Source organism: Triturus cristatus, chromosome 10, assembly GCF_964204655.1.
Source record: "Triturus cristatus chromosome 10, aTriCri1.1, whole genome shotgun sequence".
NCBI lineage: Eukaryota > Metazoa > Chordata > Amphibia > Caudata > Salamandridae > Triturus > Triturus cristatus.
Window position 1 is genome coordinate 335,469,995 of NC_140593.1, and position 22,387 is coordinate 335,492,381.

Genomic DNA, 22,387 nt, shown 5'->3' on the forward strand with positions numbered 1-22,387 from the left:
GCGAGGTCAAGGGGTGCACAATGTTGCCATACCCCTTGACAAACCTCCTGTAGTAACCCGTGAGACCCAAGAAGGCTTTCACCTGAGTCTGGGTTTTGGGCGGTTCCCAAGCCAGGATGGTATCTATCTTGGGTTGCAGGGGGGCCACCTTGCCGCTCCCTACTTGATGCCCCAAGTACACCACTGAACCCTGCCCAATCTGGCACTTACTGGCCTTGATTGTGAGGCCTGCTCTGCGCAGGGCCAACAACACTTCCTGGAGGTGGCGCAAGTGTTCCTCCCAGCTGGCGCTGAACACTGCTATATCGTCCAGGTAGGCGGCTCTGAAATCTTCCAGCCCGGCCAATACCTGGTTAACCAACCTCTGGAATGTGGCAGGGGCATTCTTCATCCCAAAGGGCATCACACGGAACTGGTAGTGCCCATCTGGTGTGGAGAATGCAGACCTTTCTTTTGCCCCATCAGTCAAGGTGTCTGCCAGTACCCAGACTTTAGATCAAACGTACTAAGGTACCGGGCAGCCCCCAACCGATCGATGAGCTCATCAGCTCTGGGGATGGGGTGCGCTTCAGTCTTGGTGACTGAATTGAGTCCTCGGTAATCCACACAGAACCGAAGTTCTGGTGAAGCACCAGGCGCTGCAGCCTTTGGGACCAAGACCACTGGGCTGGCCCAAGGACTGCTAGAGGACTCAACCACCCCTAAGGCAAACATCTTGGAGACCTCCTCCTTGATATATGCTCTGACCTTTTCAGTCACCCTGTAGGCCTTGTGCCTCACAGGAGTGCTGTCCCCAGTGTCCACATCATGGACACACCACTGAGTGACACCAGGGATTAAGGAGAACAGATCAGGGAATTGTACCAACAGATGGCGACAATCTTGCTGCTGCTCAGGGGTCAGTGTGTCAGAGAGGACAACACCATCCACTGACCCATCTTTTTCTTTTGCACACAGGAGGTCAGGAAGAGGCTCACTCTCCTCCTCCATCCCAGCATCTGTGGCAAGGAGCATGCCCACTTCGGACCTTTCTAAGTGGGGCTTTAACCGGTTGACATGCAGGACCCTTAAGGTGTTCCTGGGAGACTTCAAGTCCATCAAGTAGGTGACATCGCTCTTTTTCTCCACAACCTCAAATGGTCCAGTCCACCTGTCCTTGAGCGCACAAGGTTCCACAGGGGCCATGACCCAAACTTTCTGACCAGGTTGAAGGTCAACCAGAGTGGCATTCTGATCGTACCACCGCTTCATCTCTTCCTGGCTGGCCTCCAGATTTGCCTGAGCAAGATCTCTGAAGCGCCGAGTCTGGTTCCTAAAGGCCAGCATGTAACTATATACATCCTGGGGAGGTTTCCTGGGAGATTGCTCCCAGCCTTCTTTAACCAGACTCAAAGGTCCTCTTACCGGGTGACCATACAAAAGCTCAAATGGGCTGAACCCTAGAGACTTCTGTGGCACCTCACGGTAAGCAAACAACAGGCATGGCAAGAGGACGTCCCATTTACGCCTCATTGGTTCTTCAAGACCCATGATCATGCCTTTTAGGGTCCGGTTGAATCTCTCAACCAGCCCATTACCTTGAGGGTGGTAAGGAGTGGTAAACTTGTAGGTTACCCCACACTCCTTCCACAGAGACTTCATATAATTCGAAATGAAGTTGGTGCCCCGGTCTGACACCACCTCTCTGGGGAACCCCATGCGGGAGAAAACACCCATCAGTGCCCGTCCCACCACGGGGGCCGTCACTGTGCGGAGAGGGATGGCTTCCGGGTACCGGGTGGCATGGTCCACCAAGACCAGGATAAACCTGTTGCCCATGGCTGTCTTGGGGTCCAGTGGCCCCACAATGTCAATTCCCACTCGCTCAAAGGGGGTACTGACGACGGGAAAAGGTTGGAGGGGAGCCTTCTGCTTCCGCCCACTTTTCCCACTTGCCTGGCAAGTTTGACAGGTCCTACAATGGATATCTGAATCCCTTCTCATCTGGGGCCAATAAAAATGGGTGACAAGCCTGTCATAGGTCTTGTCCTGCCCCAGATGTCCAGCTAACGGAACGTCATGAGCCAACCCCAGTAGGAAGGCTCGGAAGCGCTGGGGTACCACCAGCACACGGGCTGACCCAAGCTCAGCAGCCTTAGGCTCGCTATACAGGAGGTCGTTCTCCCAGTAGATCCAATGTGATCCTGACTGATCACCTGTCGTTTGGGCTGAGGCCTGCTGCCTCATACCCACAAGAGAAGGGCACACGTTCTGTTCAGCACAAAATTCCTCCCTGGAGGGACCACCATCCTGCTGCCAATGGGTCAGCTCGGGCAGGTCTCCCAGTTCGGCCACTTGTTCTCCTGTCGGTTCCAGGGCATCCCCCTCAGGGTCTGCTCCCTCCTGGACCGCGGGAACGATGGGGGACGGTTTCCCGCGCCCCCTGCCTTTTCTCTTCGCGGTTGGGACCTGGGCCATACTTTCAGGCTCCGGGCCCCCATCAACACCCTTACTAGCTGACATGGACCGGGTGGTTGCACACACCCACTCAGGCAGACCCAACATTTCCAGATGCGATTTTCTCTCCACCTTAGCCCAAGGGGAGACCTCCAAATCATTGCCCAAGAGACAATCAACAGGCATGGCGGGCCTCACAGCAACCTGAAGAGTACCTGAGACCCCCCCCACTCAAAAGGAACTTGAGCTACCTCACACTGACTCTGTGAGTTGTCAGCAGCTACAACGGGGTAGAATGCATGAGGGACCACCTGCTCTCTGGACACCAAGTGACAATTGACAGCTGTCACACTCTATGGCCATTAATGGTCACCCACTGCCTATATTTTTTAGTGTTATTAGGCAGAGGGGTTGGAGGGACCATTTCCACGTCTCCTAAAGAGACCAGGGACATTTCTGCGGGACCCCACCCACCGGGGGCACCCATCTCATTCCCTCCCAGGGCTACATTCGTCACCTGACGAGGGGGTGCACGTGGTGGTGCATTGGAATCCTTCATGGGACACTGGGGATCATAATAACGGTGTCCCACCTGCTTACAAGCGTAGCAGGTCATGGGGCCCCTTGGAACAGGTTTACCTGTCGGGGCCTCTGGCTTCTTTACAGGGGGAGGCTGGGAACCCTTCCCTTGGTTCCCTTGGGGATTACTTTGGGGCCCTTTCTGAAACTCCCTCTGTTTACCCCTGTCCCCCCCACTCTTCTGCTGGGGACCCTGCCCACCTTTGGCTGAGTCTCCCACTGGACCCTTGTGGACCCTGGTACTGACCCAGCGGTCCGCCTCCTCAGCAAGTTTTCTAGGGTTAGATATCTTGCTATCAACAAGGTGCTGGCGTAGCTCTGGAAAACAGTTATTAGACAAGTGCTCCCAAGCAAACAAATCATAAAGAGCATCATAACTATCAACCTTGCTACCCTTTATCCAACCATCCATGGCTCTGCAAAAAAAAGACACATATTCCACCCACGTAGTACCAGGCAACTTCTTACATTCTCTAAAGGTTTGTCTGTACTTTTCTGGGGTTAAGCCATATCTCAGCATTAAAGCATTTTTCATATGAGTATAAGACGCCCTTTCCTCTTCAGGCATGCTCAACAAGGTATCTCTCCCTTCATTTGTAAAGCGGCTCCACAACCCCGTTCCCCAATCTTTCTCAGGGACCCGGTGGGCCAACAATGCTAACTCATACGCTTTAAACCATTGGCTAATATCTTCATTCTTACTGTAATCTTTGATCACATCTTTAGGAAAATAAAACCTACTTTCTGCAGGCACAGATGGAGCGCTGCCACCAGAGGGATTCAAGTCTAAACTTTTTTCTTTAAGTTCCATCTCCCTCAACATCTTCTCACGTTCAAATGCTAACTTCTCTCTTTCAAAATCTAATCTTTTGCTCTCCATTTCAGCTTCTCTCAGGCTCTTTGCTTTTTCTAATTCCAACTGCCCTCCTAATTTAAGTTTTGCCATTTCTAACTTGTACCCCCTCTCCCTGTCTTCTAATTCTTCAGGGGAAAGGCTCCTAGAGGACGCACTACTGCCTGGAGATGACACTGGCCCACCTGTGGGCTCTTCCTCTTCCTCTTCTTCTTCCTCTTCCGGTACCACCACCGGATCAGAGGGATTTCTGGCCTCTAACCAGGCCTTCAGCGCTTTGAGGAAGTCGTCTTTCCTTGTGAGACCTGTGGTAGGAACTTTAAACTGCTTGCAAAATCCTTTTAGATCCTTTAGCACGTAGGAATCTATCTTCTCCTTATCAAATTCCCCCACAACAATCTCCACAGGTGTAGCAGCTCTGGCATTCTCCATGGTCAAACTGGCAGTGTTTAAGAAAATAAGCTCCAGGAAAGCGGAGAACAAAAATAGGCAATCCTACCAAAACAGAATGTGGCTGCGTTATGGTCTGCTTTCTCTATGTAGCGCACACTAGTCACTGCACATGAGTCATAAATGCAAAGTTCAATCCTCACCGCTGACCACCAATGTTAGAACCGGCGGTCTCTATTTGGCAGAGATATACACTTCTGACAAATAGGGACCAACCAACTCTAGTCAGGGCAAGGGGATTACACACTCAGATAACCCCTGCTACCCCCTTGGTAGCTTGGCAGAGCAGACAGGCTTATCTCAGAGGCAGTGTGTTAAGCATTTATGACCACATACAGTAATAAAGTGAATACACTACAGATGGACACGACACAGAAGTTATTATAAAAATAGTATTTTTATATAAGGCTTAGCACAAGACCAAATAACGACAAAAATATACCACAGTCTTAATAAATACTCTTTGGAAGGAAAAAATAATAGTTCAAGAAAGGTTTCTTCTTGGCAAATAGTTCTTTAGCAAAGTATTCTTCTGAGCACAGTTCTTTGGCAACAATGTAACCCCCACAGGAGTCACACGACGTCGAGTCTACAAGATTCCCAAGGTTCGGCGTCGACCGCGAGGAGCGCTACGTCAAGCCTGGAGTTGCAACAGACCCCACAAGTACCGTACCTTGAGAAACGAAGAAAACGATGATCCACGGCGTCGAGATGTCGGCGTCGATCGTGCCTCGGACTCGGGTCAATCCGCAGCGGCGTCGAGGGATGTCGGGCCGGAGCAGCGCTCACGGCGTCGAGAAGGACGTCGAGTCGATGCGATCAGCAGCGGCGTCGGGACGGGGCCGCTTGGAGGTGGAGCCGATACTCACTCCTCACTGGCGTCGATACCGGCGTCGAGACGGGGTCACTTGGAGCCGGGGCCGATACCCACTGCTCACTGGCGTTGCTGCTGGCGTTGATCGGGCCCGGCGGCCGGCGTCGAAGGCTCGGGACACTGGAGCCGTTACTCACGATGTCGAGCTGGATTCGGCGGCGTCGGCGGCGTCGAGACTGCAGATTTTCCCTTGTGTACTGGAAACAACACTTTCCAGCAATTCAACAGATGGTGAAGTCCTTTGGCCCTGTGACTTCAACAGGAGACTGGCACTCTTCCAGTCCTTGGAGATTTCCTAGCAAGTGTCCAGAGAGTACACACCAAGTTCCTCTCTCCTTGTTCCTTGGCAAAAATAAAGAAGCAGCTTTCAGGTTCCTCCACAGCAAAACAGCACTCTGGCAGAAAGGGGAGGCAAGTCCTTAGATCAGCAGGCTTCTTGTCCTTGGTACAGGTTTCCTTGTCAGAAGTGATCTGAGTTCTTGGTTCAGGGGTCCTTCTCTTATACCCCATTTCTCCTTTGTTCCCTTTGTCCAAGCAGGGAAATTCCCACCATCTCAGGTTTGTTGTGGGTGTTGCCAGGCAGAGGCACCTGGCCTATTCACTGAGCAGGGCAGGGTCCTCAGCCGCCCAGCAGGAGGCGGAGCCAGTATTGTCACTGGCAGGAGCAGGGCTATCAGTCGCCCAGCAGGAGGCGGAGCCAGTATTGTGTCAGGCAGGGCAGGCAGGGCAGGCTACTCTTCCCTCACTCTGTGTGTAAATGCCTCATTCACCCCACACTGACTCATTCAGACCTCTGGAGCCACCCAGCCCCTGACACACACACCAAACCAGCAGAGACCGGTGGATAGTTGGACAAGAAAATAGCCACTTTCTAAAAGGGCTATTTTCAAACATAGAATTTAAAAACCATCCATCCTAAAGGGTGTGTTATTAAATTCTGAGTTCAGGGATACTAAACTCGACATGCTACCATGCTCCCTGAGTCAGATAGATTATAATGGAGTTAATAATCAGTCTGCCCAGTCTGGCCTATTGGAGGCAGGTAGCCCTTCAATAGTGAAAAACGAAAATGGCTGTAATTCACTATTAGGTCATGCCACACACATCAGGGCATGACCTACCTTTTACCAACAATGCACCCTGCCCTAGGGCCTACCATAGAGGTGTCTGAAATGTGGCAAAGTGAAGGTTTAGAGACTGGCAAGTAGGTTTCCTTGCCAAGTCGACATGGCAGTCAGGGACTGCACGCAGGCGCTGCGGTGGCAGGCCTGAGACACATTTTACAAGCTGCTTCTGTGGGTGGCACAACCAGTGCGGCAAGCCCACCAGCAGCAGTTAACTTACATGCCCTTGGCACACGCAGTGCACTAGACTAGGGTCTGAACAGTAAGTCAACCAAGCCAATCATGGTAACACCAATCAATGTAACCATTTAACATAGGGAGCACTTGCACTGTGGCACTGATCAGCAGTGGCACAATGCCCAAAGCAATAATCCAGCAAAAACATCGTAAACAGAGGAGGCAAACAGAAAAAAATGGAGGAGAGACTCATGCCAATGATGCCAGGTCTAACATAGCTTCACTGCATCTCGAACTGGCACATCGCTTCGGCTGTGTGACACATCTTTGACACAGATCCTCTCACCATTCCTCAAACCAGGATTTCGGGTACTCAGTCCCTGTAGCCTGCTGGCGCTTCATTGCTGTTGACCTGAACTTGTGACTTTGTCCCAGTCTAGTGCAACCAGATATCCACAGCTGGCGCATCCTGACTTTTGGTGCCATTTTCACTGAAATCTTTAAAAGTGCATATCTCTGCTTCTTCTGGTTGTTTTTTTGTAGTTTTAGTCTTGTTTTATTTGTTAAAGAAAGCTATATCTGTCTAACTTGGTGTGAGTTATGTGCCATTTCCACTTTATTGTTATTTGAAGTGTTCACTTTAACTTTGCACATTTCCTCTAAGTCAAGCCTCACTGCTCTGTGCCAAGATACCAGAGGGTTGAGCACAGGTTATTTTAGTGTTGGTTTGTGCCTAATCCTGATGAGCATTGTGGTTTCTGCTTGACCAGAGCTCACACCCCAGTCAACCAACAACCCAATTTCTTACAGTGAAGGATCCAGTAACTAAACATTCTGTATCAATACTCCATTCAGAGGGTCTTTTTGGTTCACTACAAATCAATTTAGCAATCTGAGGAAGCTATCAATTTGAGACTCAATGGTGGATTTTTTTTAGAACAATAACTATACCATTTCTTGTAGAGGAGCAAGCATTAGATCTTATAAAACCTTTTTTAGTGGAAGATATTAAATCATCCTGAGAAATCTGTTCCAACAGTAGCAATACTATACCAATTGAGTTATATAAAGCTTTTCTTCCTGAACTGCAAATCATGCTAGAATGATTTATTTCCATTCTTTTTGGGGAGCATGCTCAAACCTCCTTTGCAGAAGCTATAGTGGTCAGTAATCTAAGAAAAGAGAAACTGGTGTATAAACCAATTTCCTTTCAGCATATAAGTCTGTTAAATTCTGATTATTAACTCTAGAAATACTTGCTAAAAATATTATGGATGCTGCATCAAGCTCAATTCATCATGATCAGAATGGATTTCTTGTCAAGCAGTCTATCTCTGCTAATGCACATTTACAATTTTTGATTCAAGATATTAACTGTTTACCTCAGGAAAATCTGAAATCAGCAATGTTTGTTTTTGCAGTAAAAGCCTTCGACTTCGCTATGAGGGAGCCTCTTTTTTTGTATTTTTTCGGCTTTTTCATTTCCAAGTCAAATGCGGTTATTGCTTTGGGATTTATGCTCAGGTTACTGCCTCAATAATAATAAATTCATCTAGAGGCTGGTAAAATGAACATCACTCACTGTACTCACCAGGGATTCCCAATGTCTCTAATCCATTTTGTTTGTTAACCGAGCGCTTGGCAAATGCCATTGGCAGTGATAAAAGTATGTGGCTCCAGCTACGGGTATAACCAATTGAAACTTTATGCAGATGATTTGTTTGTATATTTAAAAGTGGAGGGAGCAATTAAACAACATTGGTTAGACAAAATATAGGAGTTCACATTGGGTGGGGGGTTATGAAATGAATTAGGAAAAGTTAGAGATTCTTTTGTTTACTGCTTCTGTATCAGCCCTCGCTGAGGAGTTTGGTGCTAGGTATAATCCTACCTCTTCCATTAGGTGTTAGGGTATCTATGTCACATCGAGCCAAGCAGATTTGTTTAAAGTGAACTATGGGACAAATATGATCAAACTTCAAAATATGTTAAATAGATGGAGATCCTTGCCCTTGTCTATTATCGCGAGAGTAGCGCTGGTAAAGATATCCATTCTAGCATTCTTCATTTTTCAGTTGTCTAACATTCCATTAAGGTACCTAAAAAGTTTTTAATAGAAATCGTTTGCTAATTGAGAAGTTTTATTTGGAATAATCATCACCTCCATCTGAAATGTAGCTATTTAGATAAAACACATGGAGGGATATCCTCACCAAATCTTAAACTCTAAGGGGCAGATTTACAAGCCCCTTGCACCACTTTTGCGTCACTTTTCCCATGTTAAAAATGACGCAAAAGTGGCGTAAAGGGCTTGTAAATCTGCCCCTAAGATTTTACAATATCCAAGTTGAATGATACTTTTTCATCCTCATTTCAGTGTCTGTTTTATGAAATGACAAAAGAGCTAGGGATCCAGTTACCATTTTCTTAAAATGTTTATTTCACACTAAAAGCCTTGCAAGAAATTTATTCATGAACCTTTTTTTCATAAAAAATGAAATTTTCAAGGAATACAAAATACAAGACTGCCATGAGTCTGAAGGACTGCTGAGGTTTTAATTTGCCATGAGTCTGAAAGACTGCAGAGGTTTTAATTTGTTACTCTCAAAAAAGGAGATTGCAGCATGGAATAGCTTGGGCTTCCAGCTATGGCAGACTTCAAATACAACTCCTCGTGGAAAAATTGGGTGCAGTTAAATATTTCAGTTTCCTTGATAGGTAGAGGACTTTAGTTCCGTGTTTTTGGAAGATATGAAATCTATTGCACAACTCCAATGGTTGAAGAGAAAGGTGTCAGGATATTAAAGATGCACTTTAAACACAATTTTAGGGGGATTGGTAGTTGAGAAAGCCACCTGAAAGGTAACTTATGTGCTCTGCTCCTCGCTAGCCAGTTAGAGAGTTGAGAAAAAAATGGGCATTAAAGTTACTACTAATGAATGATGGGAACTGTCCCAATGTAGTTATAAATTATTTGGAGTTGCAATCTTTTGGAAAACTGAGTTTTGCTCAGTGGCTTCTCTATTATACTCCAAAAGCTAGAAATACATTTTCCCATCCTCCCCTAATTGTCATTTTAGATATTAGAAGAAGGGTGAGGGAAGTGGCAACATATTATATTAATTTGCCCTTTTCTAAACGCTTTCTGGAACCAGTTGTTTTCTTTTATAGGCCAGCTTTTGAATGGACTGTTGCTACTAGCGGTTTTCAGGTCTCAGCCTACCAGAAAGCACAGCTATCTGGGGGCATATGTATCAAAATCCGTTATTGCGATTCTCAAATAGCGATTTTTTGAGAATCGCTATTTGAGAATCGCAAAACGGGATGCATTTAAAAATTCGCGAATATTTTGAGATTTCTTGTTATTCCTTAATTGTGATTAGCAAATTGCGAAATCGCAATTAAGGAATACCTTCCCATTCATTCCTATGGGCCAGGAGGTCCATAGGAATTAATGGGGAGTCATTCTCAATTTGCGATTCGCAATTAGAGAATCGCAAATTAAGAATAATTTCAAGGGTGCAAGGGTGTCATAAGGACACGCTGATGCACCCCTGAAATGAGCATGTGTGCGCCTATGGCGCACGGGCATGTATGTGCGCCACATGGCACTTTGAAAAATGCCAAAAAGTGCATTTTTCAAAGAAATCGCAAATTACCACCAACTTAAGAAATCGCACAACTTGGGTGCTTGTTACATAGCATTTAAGGAATCGCAATTAGCGATTCCTTAAATGCTTATGCAAAATTAAGGAATCGCAAAATTAGCGATTCTTAGTAATGCGATATGAAAATGGCTCATACATCGCGTTTTGCGATTTTGTATTCGCAAACGCTGTTATTTTGCGAATCGCAGCGTTTGCGAATACAAAATCGTTTGATACATATGCCCCTTAGTCTGCTAAAGACATCTTGGGGACATTCAGAAAGTTGACCGAGGAATCCATTTGCTGTTGCTTGCTAGTTGCTTTGTGGTTTGTGTAACTCACATTTTCTTGTTCTATTTGTTTTAGGCTGTCCAGCTTGTGTTCATACCTTTCCTTGCACAAACCTTATTTACAGTATACTACCGAGTGCTCCTTTTCTGTATACCGGCCTGTAAATGTTGTTCTTATCTCGTCACATTTGCTGTGCATTCAAAGACCGAGGTCAAATGTCAGGAGCCCTCTTTCGAGGCACTTGTTTATTTCTTTTTCACAGGCTTCAAAGTGAGAGGATTTCTGTGACAATCTTAATGGACACTGAGGATAGGAAAGTATGTATTAATAGCACACAACAGCATTTAAATGAACTGTGTAAGAATTTCAGAAGATATCAGAATTAGAAACACAAAAGAAGCAAATTATTTGTTATTTCTGAAGTGTGTTGGAAAAAAATACTTTAAAATGATCAAAACAAATCCATACACTAGGTGAGGCAATGTCCACACATTTTTGTCTGTGCACTGTATACTTTTAATGGGAAACCTATATGTCTGTGCAAATATAATGGTCATTTCAATTGAAAATGTGTTGTCTGTAATGGCAGTGTGCTACCACACTATAAATACTCCACTCTACAGCACTCCACTCCATTCTGGACTACTCCACAATACTACACTCTACTCTGCACCACTCCACTTTACACCACTCCATGCCACTATATTCTGCACCACTCCACTCCACGCCACTGCACTCTACGCCACTGCACTCTACACCATTGCACTCTACGCCTTACTACTCTGCCCTGTATCACTCTGCTATATGCCAATGCACTCTTTGCCACTCTATTCAACACCACTGCACTCTTCGCCACTGCACTCTAAACCACTCCAGTCCAAGCCACATCGATCTACTCTTCACAACCCCACTCCACGCCACTCTACTCTATGCCACTCTGCAGTACTGCACTGCATTCTATGCCAATACACTCTACGTCAATGCACTTTACTCAGTAACATTCAACTCTATGCTCCTGCACTCTACGCATGTTAGAATCGACCCGTTAATGCTTACGCAGTGCCCTATGTAAGTTAGCATTCGCTACACCATTTTCATTCTGGCGCCATTTTAGGCAGCTCGAAACTGATCTTGTTTGATTCCGAGAAATTCCCCCTCTTGAGTTTCGTTTCTGCAACGATAGGTTTTGTTTCAGTAATGAGTAGACTGTTCATATTAGCGCATACCTTTCTCACAAGATAGAGGCCCTCTCTGACTTGTCTGGTGACGGGCCTAGGATGGAAGGACCTTGGACTGTGCTAGTTGGTGTGAGATATGAGAGTTGAAAACTTTTTTTGTATTTCACTGTTCAACTGCATCTGCCTGGAACGTTCTACTGTGGGCGTGTTCTTTCCCAGCTATGAAACGTACATAATGTATCTCTATGCTTGTTGATTTCAGTTCCTTCTGTATCACTCCAAGTGGCTGTACAGATGGGGGCTCCACTCTGAGTGCATATGAATAAACAGTTATTGGTTTGTATTCTCTACTGTCTGACCGACTCTTCATTTGGTATGGAAGGCTGAGAGGAGGTCATTATCGACCCGGGTGACCCTAAACGGGTCACTTCCTTCACGCAAATCTACTGTAAGCCACTTTGATGTACTCTGCACCACTGCACTCCATACCATGTTTCCTTATGCCGTCACACTCTATGCCACTCTAGGCAACTGCACTCTTCCCTGCAAAACTCTGCTTCAACTCTACTCTGAAAAAGTCTACTGTATGCCACTCCACTTTACACCACTCCACTCTATGCCACTGAACTCTACGCCACTCTACTCTTAACTACTGCACTTTACGCCAATGCATTCCACACAACTGCACTGTCATTGCACTCTATGCCACTGCACTCTACTCTGCAACAGTCCACTTTCCGGCACTGAACTCTACACCACTCTACACTGCACGACTCCACTCTACACAACTGCACTCTACGGCACTATACTCTACTCTGCACTGCTCTATGCTACTCTATTCTGCACCACTATACACCACTGCATCCTATGCCACTCGACTCTCTCTGCGCACTGCCTTATGCATCACTCAACTTTACGCCACTCCACTATATGCCATTCTACTCTACGCCACTGTACTCCATGCCACTCTGCTTTATGCCACTCCACTCTACACCACTGCACTCTGCGCCACCTCACTCTGCCCCACTGCACTCTACTATGCACCACTTTAATCTACGGCACTGCATTGTATGCCGCAAAATTCAATGCCACTGCACTCAATGCCATTGCATTCTAAACCACTATACTCTGCAACACTCTATGCCAATGCACTCTACACCAGTCTATTCTACTCTATGCCACTCCAGTGTATGCCACAATACGTGACTCCAGACTATGCCACTCAGTACATAGGGATCAGGGTCAACACTGAATTGCATATGGCTGAGTTCAAATTGTAATGGCATAGGCAGCAAAAAATGATGGATTTATGCCCAGATCTCTGTACTCTAGTGAATGTATGACATTGTTCTGTGTTCTGTCCATCAATTGTTCTTTTGCATTTGTCACCTGAGTGGGACGGGTATGCCCAGACATAGGTCCCGTGCTCTCCATGCTACTGGAGTCTAGCTAGCCTGGCTGATGAGGTGTGAAACCCCGAAACCGGTCCTAGTATGCTTGTTTCCAGTCCAGGGAGGACCTGGCCTGGCTGTTTGGGCTGACTGTTCCCATAGGGAGTAGAGTCAAGACTGATTTGTATATGGCTGGGGTCAAACTGGAATGGCATGGAGAGCAAAAAAATGATTGATTTAGGCCAAGATCTCTGTACTGGGGAGAATGTATTACTTTGTTCTTTTGCATTGTGTCCATCAATTGTTCTTTTTGCTCAGTACACAACACTCTCTGTCGCTCCACTCTACAACACTCTACTGCAGTCTTTGCCATTCCACTCTAAGACACTCCACACCACTCTCCTCTGCTCCACTAACTTTCAGCCATGCTGACCAGCATCCACGCTGGTGTACATGGCTAAAACACATTGGCAAAGCCAATAGTTCTTATATAGCTTAGACCTATTGGCTATGCCAGTGCCTGTACCAATTCTATTTGGTTTAGTTAAGAAAGATGTTTTGCTTTCTGGAGTGCAGAGGAATTTTGTTTTCAATGCTATGTTGGTTGTCCGCTCGTATATGTTACATTGTTGGAAGAAGAGTGAGGCACCACTGTTAGTTCAATGACAGTTACAAATTACTCAGGTAAAGCTCCTTGAAGAAACTTATGCGAAAAGAACCATTCATGTGGCTAAGCTTGATAGCATATGGCAAAATCTTTGAGGAGCCGTGATTGTGCCAGGTAATGTTGCTGTTTTCAAATGCCATGTCTAACAACGTTGCTCGGTCAGATCAGACAAAACTGTCTTAACTCAATATTATTTATAAGGAGCTGTTAACTCATTATTGTGGTGTTTATGTATTTCTATGCTACCTAATAAAACAAGCACTTGCAATGCAATATGTCTCACATTCACACGAGTTTGAGATATTGGCATTGTAAATGACAGTGCCTTTTATTTATGTTTTGGGTTTTAGAGCATAAATAAAAGGCATTGTCATTTACAATACTAATAGCTTAAACTCTCGCAACTGCGAGACCTATTGCATTGTAATAAAGGGCCTTCTCGACCGCTTGTTAGATTGTAAATATCAGAGGACGAGCCAGGCCTGTGACGTCTTCAAAGTAGTGATAAATAGTGCAGTGAAGAAGATGTATAAGTGTGGTAAATTACACAGACAGACACAAAGTGTGAAGTGAGAGTTACATATGGTCTGAGCTATAAACACTAACAAAGCACTCCAACACCTTTTGCTCTGTGATTACAGTGTTGCGGCTCAGGAGGAAGAGCGGGAGGGGGGGCTATTTCCTTCCCTCTCCGTGATTTGAGTGTGCTGTGTGGCATTGCGTAATGTCATTGCTATCTTTGGCCTAATAAAAAACACCTTAGACAGGAAAAAATCCCCTTTGGGTAGGCTCAATATATCAACACAAGAACATACAACACAGCTAATTTATCACCAGAACATAACACCACCACCAACAAAGGCTAAGTGTATACAAGAATAAAAAAATGTTTTTTTTAAATTTTTTTTTTTAAAGATTTTACCAAACAATTCCTCAAAATCAATAAATCATTACACAGTGATAAAAAAGTTAAAAAAATAAAAACATACAGTTATTATGCACAATTAATCATCGGGAGAATCTGCAAGAAAGATAGTTTCTAATCATCCAAAGGCATATACATTAGATTCAGATCATGTGTGAAGCATATGATTATTATACATGAGCTAGTATTAAAACACATTACAAATGTCACCACAATCTACAGTAAGACTTTACACAGTTAGCGTCGACACGTTTCGGTGGATATCCTTGTTCAAAACACCACCTTCCTCAGGACAAAAATTAATATCTCACACAGGATATTTGGATCTATAAATATTCGCACAAAAAAACCTGTCTTGAAGTCAGGATGCACATCTAATAACAAGTGCAGTTTATACAACTTGCTGGCCCATATATGAGGATAAACTATTCCCTCAGGAAGGTACCTCTCTCAGAGGTGTCGATTCATATTCTGTTTTTTTAAAACAACAAGGCTCTTCCAAGAGTTACGAATAAAATAAAGGCTGGCCACTTTGAGCTGCTTAAAATTGTGACAGATAAATCGATATTTAAATTATCCTAGATTGTTGTAGGGAATTTTGTTCTCTCTATCTTCACAGGAGATATCCCTACTTCAACCAGATCAACCAGTCGATATTAATCCTTTAAAGCAGGAATCCAGCCGCATACTGGGGAGCCGATAAGATCTTTGAAGACCTACTCCTTTGGTGGTTAAGGGGCCCCTCTCTTTGTTTTTGCACTAATAAAAAACACTCCAGCTATAGTAGGGCCCTGGCTTCACCTTCTGGTGCAGGGCGGGCTGGGCTTTATGGCAGGCGTGGAGGGAGGGATGGTCTCGGCTGCAGCTCCGACCTCATACAGTGGCCTTGCTATTACTAGTGAGCGAGAGGCGCTGAGTTGGTGGTATTGGTATAGGTGGATTGTGGTATTGTTATTGGTAGTGGTGGTATTGGTATTGGTGGTATCGGTGGTGGTGTTATTGGTGGTGCTGGTATTGGTGGTGCCGGTATTGGTTGTGGTGGTGGTGGCACAGGTGGTATTGGTGTTGCTAGTATTGGTGGTGGTATTGGTATTGATGGGGGTGGTACTAATATTGGTGGTGGTATTGGTGGTGGTGGTATTGGTATTAGTGGTGGTATTGGAGGTGGTGTTATTGGTATTGGTGGTGGTATGGTGGTGGCATTGGTGGTATTGGTGGTGGTATTGGTGGCATTGGTTGTGGTATTGGTGGTAATGGTGGTATTGGTGGTGGTATTGGTTGTGGTATTGGTGGTGGTGGTGGGATTGGTGGTGGGGTTGGTGGTGGTGGTGGTATTGGTGGTGGGGGTATTGGTGGTGGAAGTATTGGTGTTGTTGGTGCTATTGGTGGTGGTGGTGGTATTGGTGGGGGTGGTATTGGTGGTGGTATTGGTGGTGTATTGGTGGTAATGGTGGTGGTGGTGGTATTGGTGGTATTTGTGATAGTATTGGTGGTGGTGGTATTAGTGGTGGTGTTGGTGGTATTGGTGGTGGTGGTATTGATGGTGGTGGTGGAATTGGTGGTGGTGGTGTTATTGGTGGTGGTGGTACTGGTGGTGGTGCTATTGGTGGTAGTGGTGGTGGTGGTATTGGTGGTGATATTGATGGTGGTGTGTGTGGCATTGGTGGTATTGGTATTGGTGGTGGTGGTTTTGATGGTGGTGGTGGTGGTAGTACAGGCGGTGGCATTGGTATTGGTGGTGGTATTGGTGGTGGTGGTATTAGTGGTGGTATTGGTGGTGGTGTTATTGGTGGCATTGGTGGTGGAGGCATTGGTGGTTGTGGTGGTATTGGTGGTGGTGTGATTGGTGGTGGTGATATTGGTGGAATTAGCAGTGGTATTGGTGGTGGTGGTAGTAGTGGTATTGGTGGTATTGGTGGTGGTGGTATTGGTGGTAGTGGTGGTATTGGTTTTGGAGGTGGTATTGGTGGTGGTGATATTGGTGGTGGTGGTATTGGTGGTGGTATTGGTGGTGCCCCAGCTGCCAGTATGACCCTCAGAATTTTGGAGCTTTGCCCCTGCCATTGGTGGAGACAGGACAAATCGAGATCCAATTAGAAATCTCTGGTTGCCAGAGCGGGCTCTCCGGGGGTGCAGTATTCACTAAGAACCAGCAAGGGGCGCTGCAGCACACAATTTCCTTGAGTATCTGAAAACAATATGCCATAGAGAATGTTTAACTCTTTCCTGCAGTCCGGAGCCGACTGTAAGCAACAAATACAACCAGGGAAATGCCATGTTTTCGATAGATACACAAGGCAGTCCGTCACACGTCATCTAAAACAGCGCGCTGCGCAAAATACAAGCTAACAAAACACACAACCCGGGTGACTATAATACAAGCAAGAACTTTGAGAGACAAACGCACGCATAGCTAAATGTAGCAAGCACATCATTAATTAAAGGCACCACGGACAAAGCCAAAAGGAGAGTGTATACAACCGCAAGAATGTTACACACAAATCAAGCATTCGTACAACCAAGGGGGGCAAGCGTACACCCATAGGCAAGAAATATACAACCAGTAGCAACCCAGTGAGAACCAAAGGCAAAACGCAAACAACCAAAGGTAAACGCCACACAAAAAATATTTGCAATGCCATAGGTCTCTCATTTAAATGCGAGACCCAGGGCATTGCAAACAAGCGGCCGTCACAGTCTCAATAAAGAAAAAGTAGACGTTCTGTGTAACAACCAAGTAAAGGGGCCAGTAACAATGGGAGGAAACAAATGACGACATGGCCGTACTGAGGAGGGACTAACAAGCCTATTAGGGAATCAAACTCCAGCATTTACAAAGACATAAGCCAATGAAAAATATGGGCGGGGCTTCTCCTCCGTACTCTACCTACAGCAGATCGCCAGAGCAGCGCTTGCGCGCTGGCTCAGGCTCGACCTAAAAAATCCTATAACATAAAATAATTCACAGACAGACATAAGAGCACACATTCACACCTGTATAGGTGGCCTTTGGCCTGTGTTTCCTTATGTTTTGACTTAAGCCCCATTTTGCATGCCTTAGTTTTCTGTCTCCATTAGAAATGGCAAAACCAAAACCTCACTTCTCAGAATGCCGAGTGCAGATTGGTGAAATAAGGGAGAGAAACTGCTGAAGACATGACATAGTAGAATCGACAGCTGTTCATATACACATGCATATTTGGATGGATGGATTACAATATACATTTTGTTCCTGGCAGAGTATTTGTTTTCAAAAGTAATTTGGCGACAGAGAAGAGGAAACTTCAATTCTTTCGCTCTGCTGGGCAAACTAAGCCGGTGCTTGATTAAACTTCACATCAGACGCTGTGTTCTCAGTAATACATCAGTGTAATTGGGTCCTGAGGGATTCATGTCACTGTGCTGTGACTGCTGTGAACAGATACTGAAAACGCACACACGCTGATGCGGTCTCTGATGGTTTTGGTGAGGATTGTGAAGACAGCTTATCTTTTTCTAAGAGTTCCACCAGTGAAAGCACCTGATGCTACAATGTTCCGCTAAGTAAGTTAAACTCTGTTCTTGAAGGATGACTCTTGAATCCTATCTGCCAATCAGAAAGTCGACAATTCCGTATACTACTCGGTGCTTCTTTTTTGCTTAACGAGTTTCAATAGATTTTGTATCCAATTATGTAAAACCTAAAAACGAAATATCTTCGAATTACACATTACTTGTTCGGTTTTCTTTGCATTCAAACAACCCGACCCCTGTGTTTGGTGCAACAAAAAAGTACAAAGTTTCAAGTAACGAGACTTATCCCCATCTATTACTATACCTGTTTTGAACATTAAATGACCATCTTAAATGTTTTTATGGGCTCGTAAAACGTACAGTGAAGGAGTGATTACCATCTTACCCCTGTCAAACTTTTTATGAGGCGAACTTTGATAAAAACCCATTTTACACTGTGCGGACCTGGTACAAAAGATTGGAAATTAACGATATTAATGAAAATGCAGACAAAATCTTGCACTGTCTGTTCTCGCTTAACAGTAAGTGTAGACTCCCTCTCTAGACACATATATCAGTGAAAGTTTTACTTTGGTCAGAAAATAAGACTCATTCTTCGATTAGTAAAACCGAGTCGGGTGTACTTTATTTATCACTCCCAATAAAATTTATGGGAGACATAAACAGCACTTCTTTCAAGTTTGGCTGAAAAATTAGGGCATAACATGAGAATTTTTAGCAAAATCTGCACATCCTTGTAATTGGGCCGTTTTTCCCTGATACATTTTGACATACCAGGTGTGCAGAAACCTGCCTTTTGGTGGACCTTATCACGCCAGGTTATTACTGTGTGTAAACTTTACAACACCTGTAAGTGCGATCCCTGTTCAAATAGTTGCTTGCACAAGAACCATTACCTACCAGGGCACTTGTACTCGAGGCCAAAGTCCTATTTGTTAACAGATCCCATTGAGAGAAAAAGGGATTTTCTGTCACAAAAAAAAATGCATGACGTTTTGGCCTGAGACAGGTTCACTGTAGATCAAAGTACACTCCCATGTTTAGTAAAGCACAAGACTAGCACGGATTGACATGAGAAATCAAGAATATAACGTTATGCAAGCGGTGATACTCACCAACATACAGCTGGCTGTAAAGTTCCAGTCGTGTGTGGCCCTGAGTGGGCGCCTTACGGACTTCAGGGGGAAGCTGGTCTACTTGCAGAGTAGCCTCCTTAATATTTCTCTCGGCTTTTACAAAATGCCACTGGTCATCATTAAGAGGAGTTGGAGACCTGACAATGACCTCAACTGGTCCATTTCCAACATCAAATGAGAAAGACACCTCGGTAAAAGCTGAAAGCATAAGCAAAAAAGGAACATCATGCTATACGATTTGTGCAGACTCTTCCTATGCATAAAAAACGATGCGCTATTATCAAGAATGGGAAAGTTTACAAGCAATATAATTACTGTTACAAATGTATCTTGAATTTGTATTTGCACACTTACATTACACTCTGTCTTGAGATGGCTAATATCGAACAGCATGAATATGTGGGAAAATGCACCTTTTTATGTGGTCACTCCCTTTTTTCTGAATTTTATTGCTGAGTTTTAGACTCTGCATACAGGGTCAATCTGCCTAGTCCCCAGTATATGAGCTTTGACCCAACACACATTGTGGAAATCAGCCGATCACTGAATGGTGTATTTAACGATCATATAAGACCAAAGTATATGGTCTAGAATCTGCACCTATGGCATGATGGAAAGCTAAATGTCACCTGTGGACTGCAGCATTAGAGCGCCATTTACTAGTGTGACAAGAAAAGCATGGTGTCAAGCTTACCACTGTAAATTGACTGCTGCAGTGTAAATCCTTCAGTGCTACCTGTTAAAATAGCCATTTTGGCAGGTATTAACCTTCCTTTTAAATATTAGTAAGTCACCCCTATGTTGGCCTTGTAACCCACAAAGTAGAGTGCATGGCATTCAAAATTGGTAAATATGGAATATTAATGTTACCATGTTCCTACAGTGACAAGGCCCTAAAAACTATATTCATTGTTTCAGGTAATGTTGTCAGATGTAGAAAAGCAGAGTACAGATGAAAGTGCTAATACTATAGCTTGGGAATGGGATCAGATAGGAAAATAATGACATACCATTTTTAATAGTTATTAAAACTCCAATTCAGTAGTGGAGCAGGATATTTAATAAATATTAAGGAAAAGTAACTTTTAAAAAGTTACTTTTTCCCTGCCTGAAATCACAGAAGGGATATTTGCAATAGCTCTCCAGCTTCTCTCAGCCTCTACTTGACTTCAATAAGATGTGAATGATGTGTGAAATCCCAGATAGGAGCTACACAATAGGTCACTGTGATTGATTGACAGGTCGACCTGAAAGGCCAAGAATTGCTCCTTTAAGCACAACAGAAGGATGGAGGTAGTGCCCCTCTGATTGACACCACAGTGTAAAATCCTGCATGGCAGGTCTGTCTGAGGCCCATGTAAAACTTGCACCTCTTCAAAGGGAGCAATCAGGATATCAAGACAATCGTGTGCATCCCTTGTCCAGGGCTGGAGGCCCCTACGTTTGTCTTACCAGACCCCTGTCTCCTTGTTTGTTGTGGGTGCAGAGCCTGCTTCAAAATCTTTTTTAGTGTTAGTTCTGGGTGGACACTATCGATTACCATAGTCCATTCCCCAACACCCCTCCAGCCTTCGGAGTCCAAGTTTAGAGCAGCTGAAGTCTCCCACCATCATAGATTTGCCCTAACACTTTACAATGTGGGACTGTTCACAGTGAAGCAAACAGTAACTACTAAAAATGTAGGTAGAGCAGGGCCTGTGGACATTTACCACATTGGTCAGAAAGGGACTAGGAGTGTCCTAGGGAGTCATGGATTTTGAAGCAAACCTTAACAGTAGAAAAACATGGCTCCTAAAGTCAAGAGCAAAGTAGGAAAAACATAATTTTTTCTCCAACATTTCCAAGTTTGCAGGTGTACTGTAAGGTACAAAGCACATACAAAGTGGGAAAAGTTGTAAAGTAGTTTTGTACTGGCTACCCTTCCAATAAAAGTATCTATGCTAGACTTATGCACAAACCTTTGCACTATGGTGCAAATGTGTGCGCCAATGCCTGGGAAAAAAGCAACAGTGCAAAATCTTTGTAGCTATGGCACTAACCTTCTCTCTCCATTTCATGCAAAGCAGCACATCAACTTTGGCTGCGCTGTGTTGCTCGATGTATGAGTCAATATGCCCTAAATGCCCTCTAGGATAGTTTTCAAAGCTTTAGTTTATTTTTTTTGCTCAGTATGTGTTAATTCAGGGCTTGTTACATATTGAATATGGTCCACCAGAAACTTGGTATGGAAACCGACCAGTTGAAAGAAACTAGAGCCTTAAATGTGAGGCAAATAGTATTGAGCGTGATTTCTGATGCCTATTAACATGCCTTTATAAATCTACTTAGTTAGGTGCTCCACCCATCTGCATGTGAAAGCACAAGGGTCTGAAGCACAAACTATGAAATGTTCTATGGGAGCAATGGGTGTGAGCTATAGTGGAACATGATGCTGTCTGGAAAGAGATGTAATGAGGTCTGTGATACGGTCATGGAGTGTGCGGTGGGAACCAGTTAAAAAGTATCTCATTTGGCATTAGCTGAAAAGTTTAGAGCTAAAAGATGTAATAGTGATTGAAGGGACCCAGAGAAGAGAGGGCAAAATTACATTTTTGTAATAATTCACCTAAAACAAATGGAGGCCATCCATCTATAACAAAAGTGAAGGAAAAGTTTTAACTGACATATGTCTATAGGCACACAACAACGTACTGACAAAGGAAAGTATATAGAGGGATAAGTATTTAGTAGAAAGAAATTCAGGCTAAGCCCAAACAAGTTGCAAGTGTGTCCGGCAGCATTTTGTGATCAATAGCATCAAATGTTGCCGAAAAGTCAAGAAATGCTAGTACATATTCACGACCATCATGAAAGATGTCCCATCTCCGTTCTACTTTTCAGAACTGAGATATGCTTGGTATAATATTAAGCGATTATGATTCTGCATGTATTGATGCAAGTCAATTAAAATAACCTTTTCAATTATTTTTGGACACTGTCTCAGGCTAGTCATACAATGAAAAAGTATGACCAAACCTCCTTCTAATTTGGGAGATTATTATAGTGTGTCTTCAGACTTTGTCATCGCTGAGAAAGTCTTAGCCAAAAAAAACATTAACTATCTAGCATTATCTACTTTGTATTGTCACCTAGTTCCACAATTCTTA

At 44.4% G+C, this 22,387-nt stretch overlaps 1 protein-coding gene across 1 annotated transcript in view; it reads right to left on the reverse strand.

Moving 5' to 3' along the window:
• CNTNAP2 (contactin associated protein 2) overlaps positions 1-22,387 on the reverse strand; it is a 2,761,105-nt gene that overhangs the window by 564,332 nt on the left and 2,174,386 nt on the right. The window contains exon 17 of the mRNA XM_085631546.1: positions 19,221-19,439. Within this exon, the coding sequence (XP_085487672.1) occupies positions 19,221-19,439 (219 nt within the window). The remainder of the gene's footprint in view (positions 1-19,220; positions 19,440-22,387) is intronic.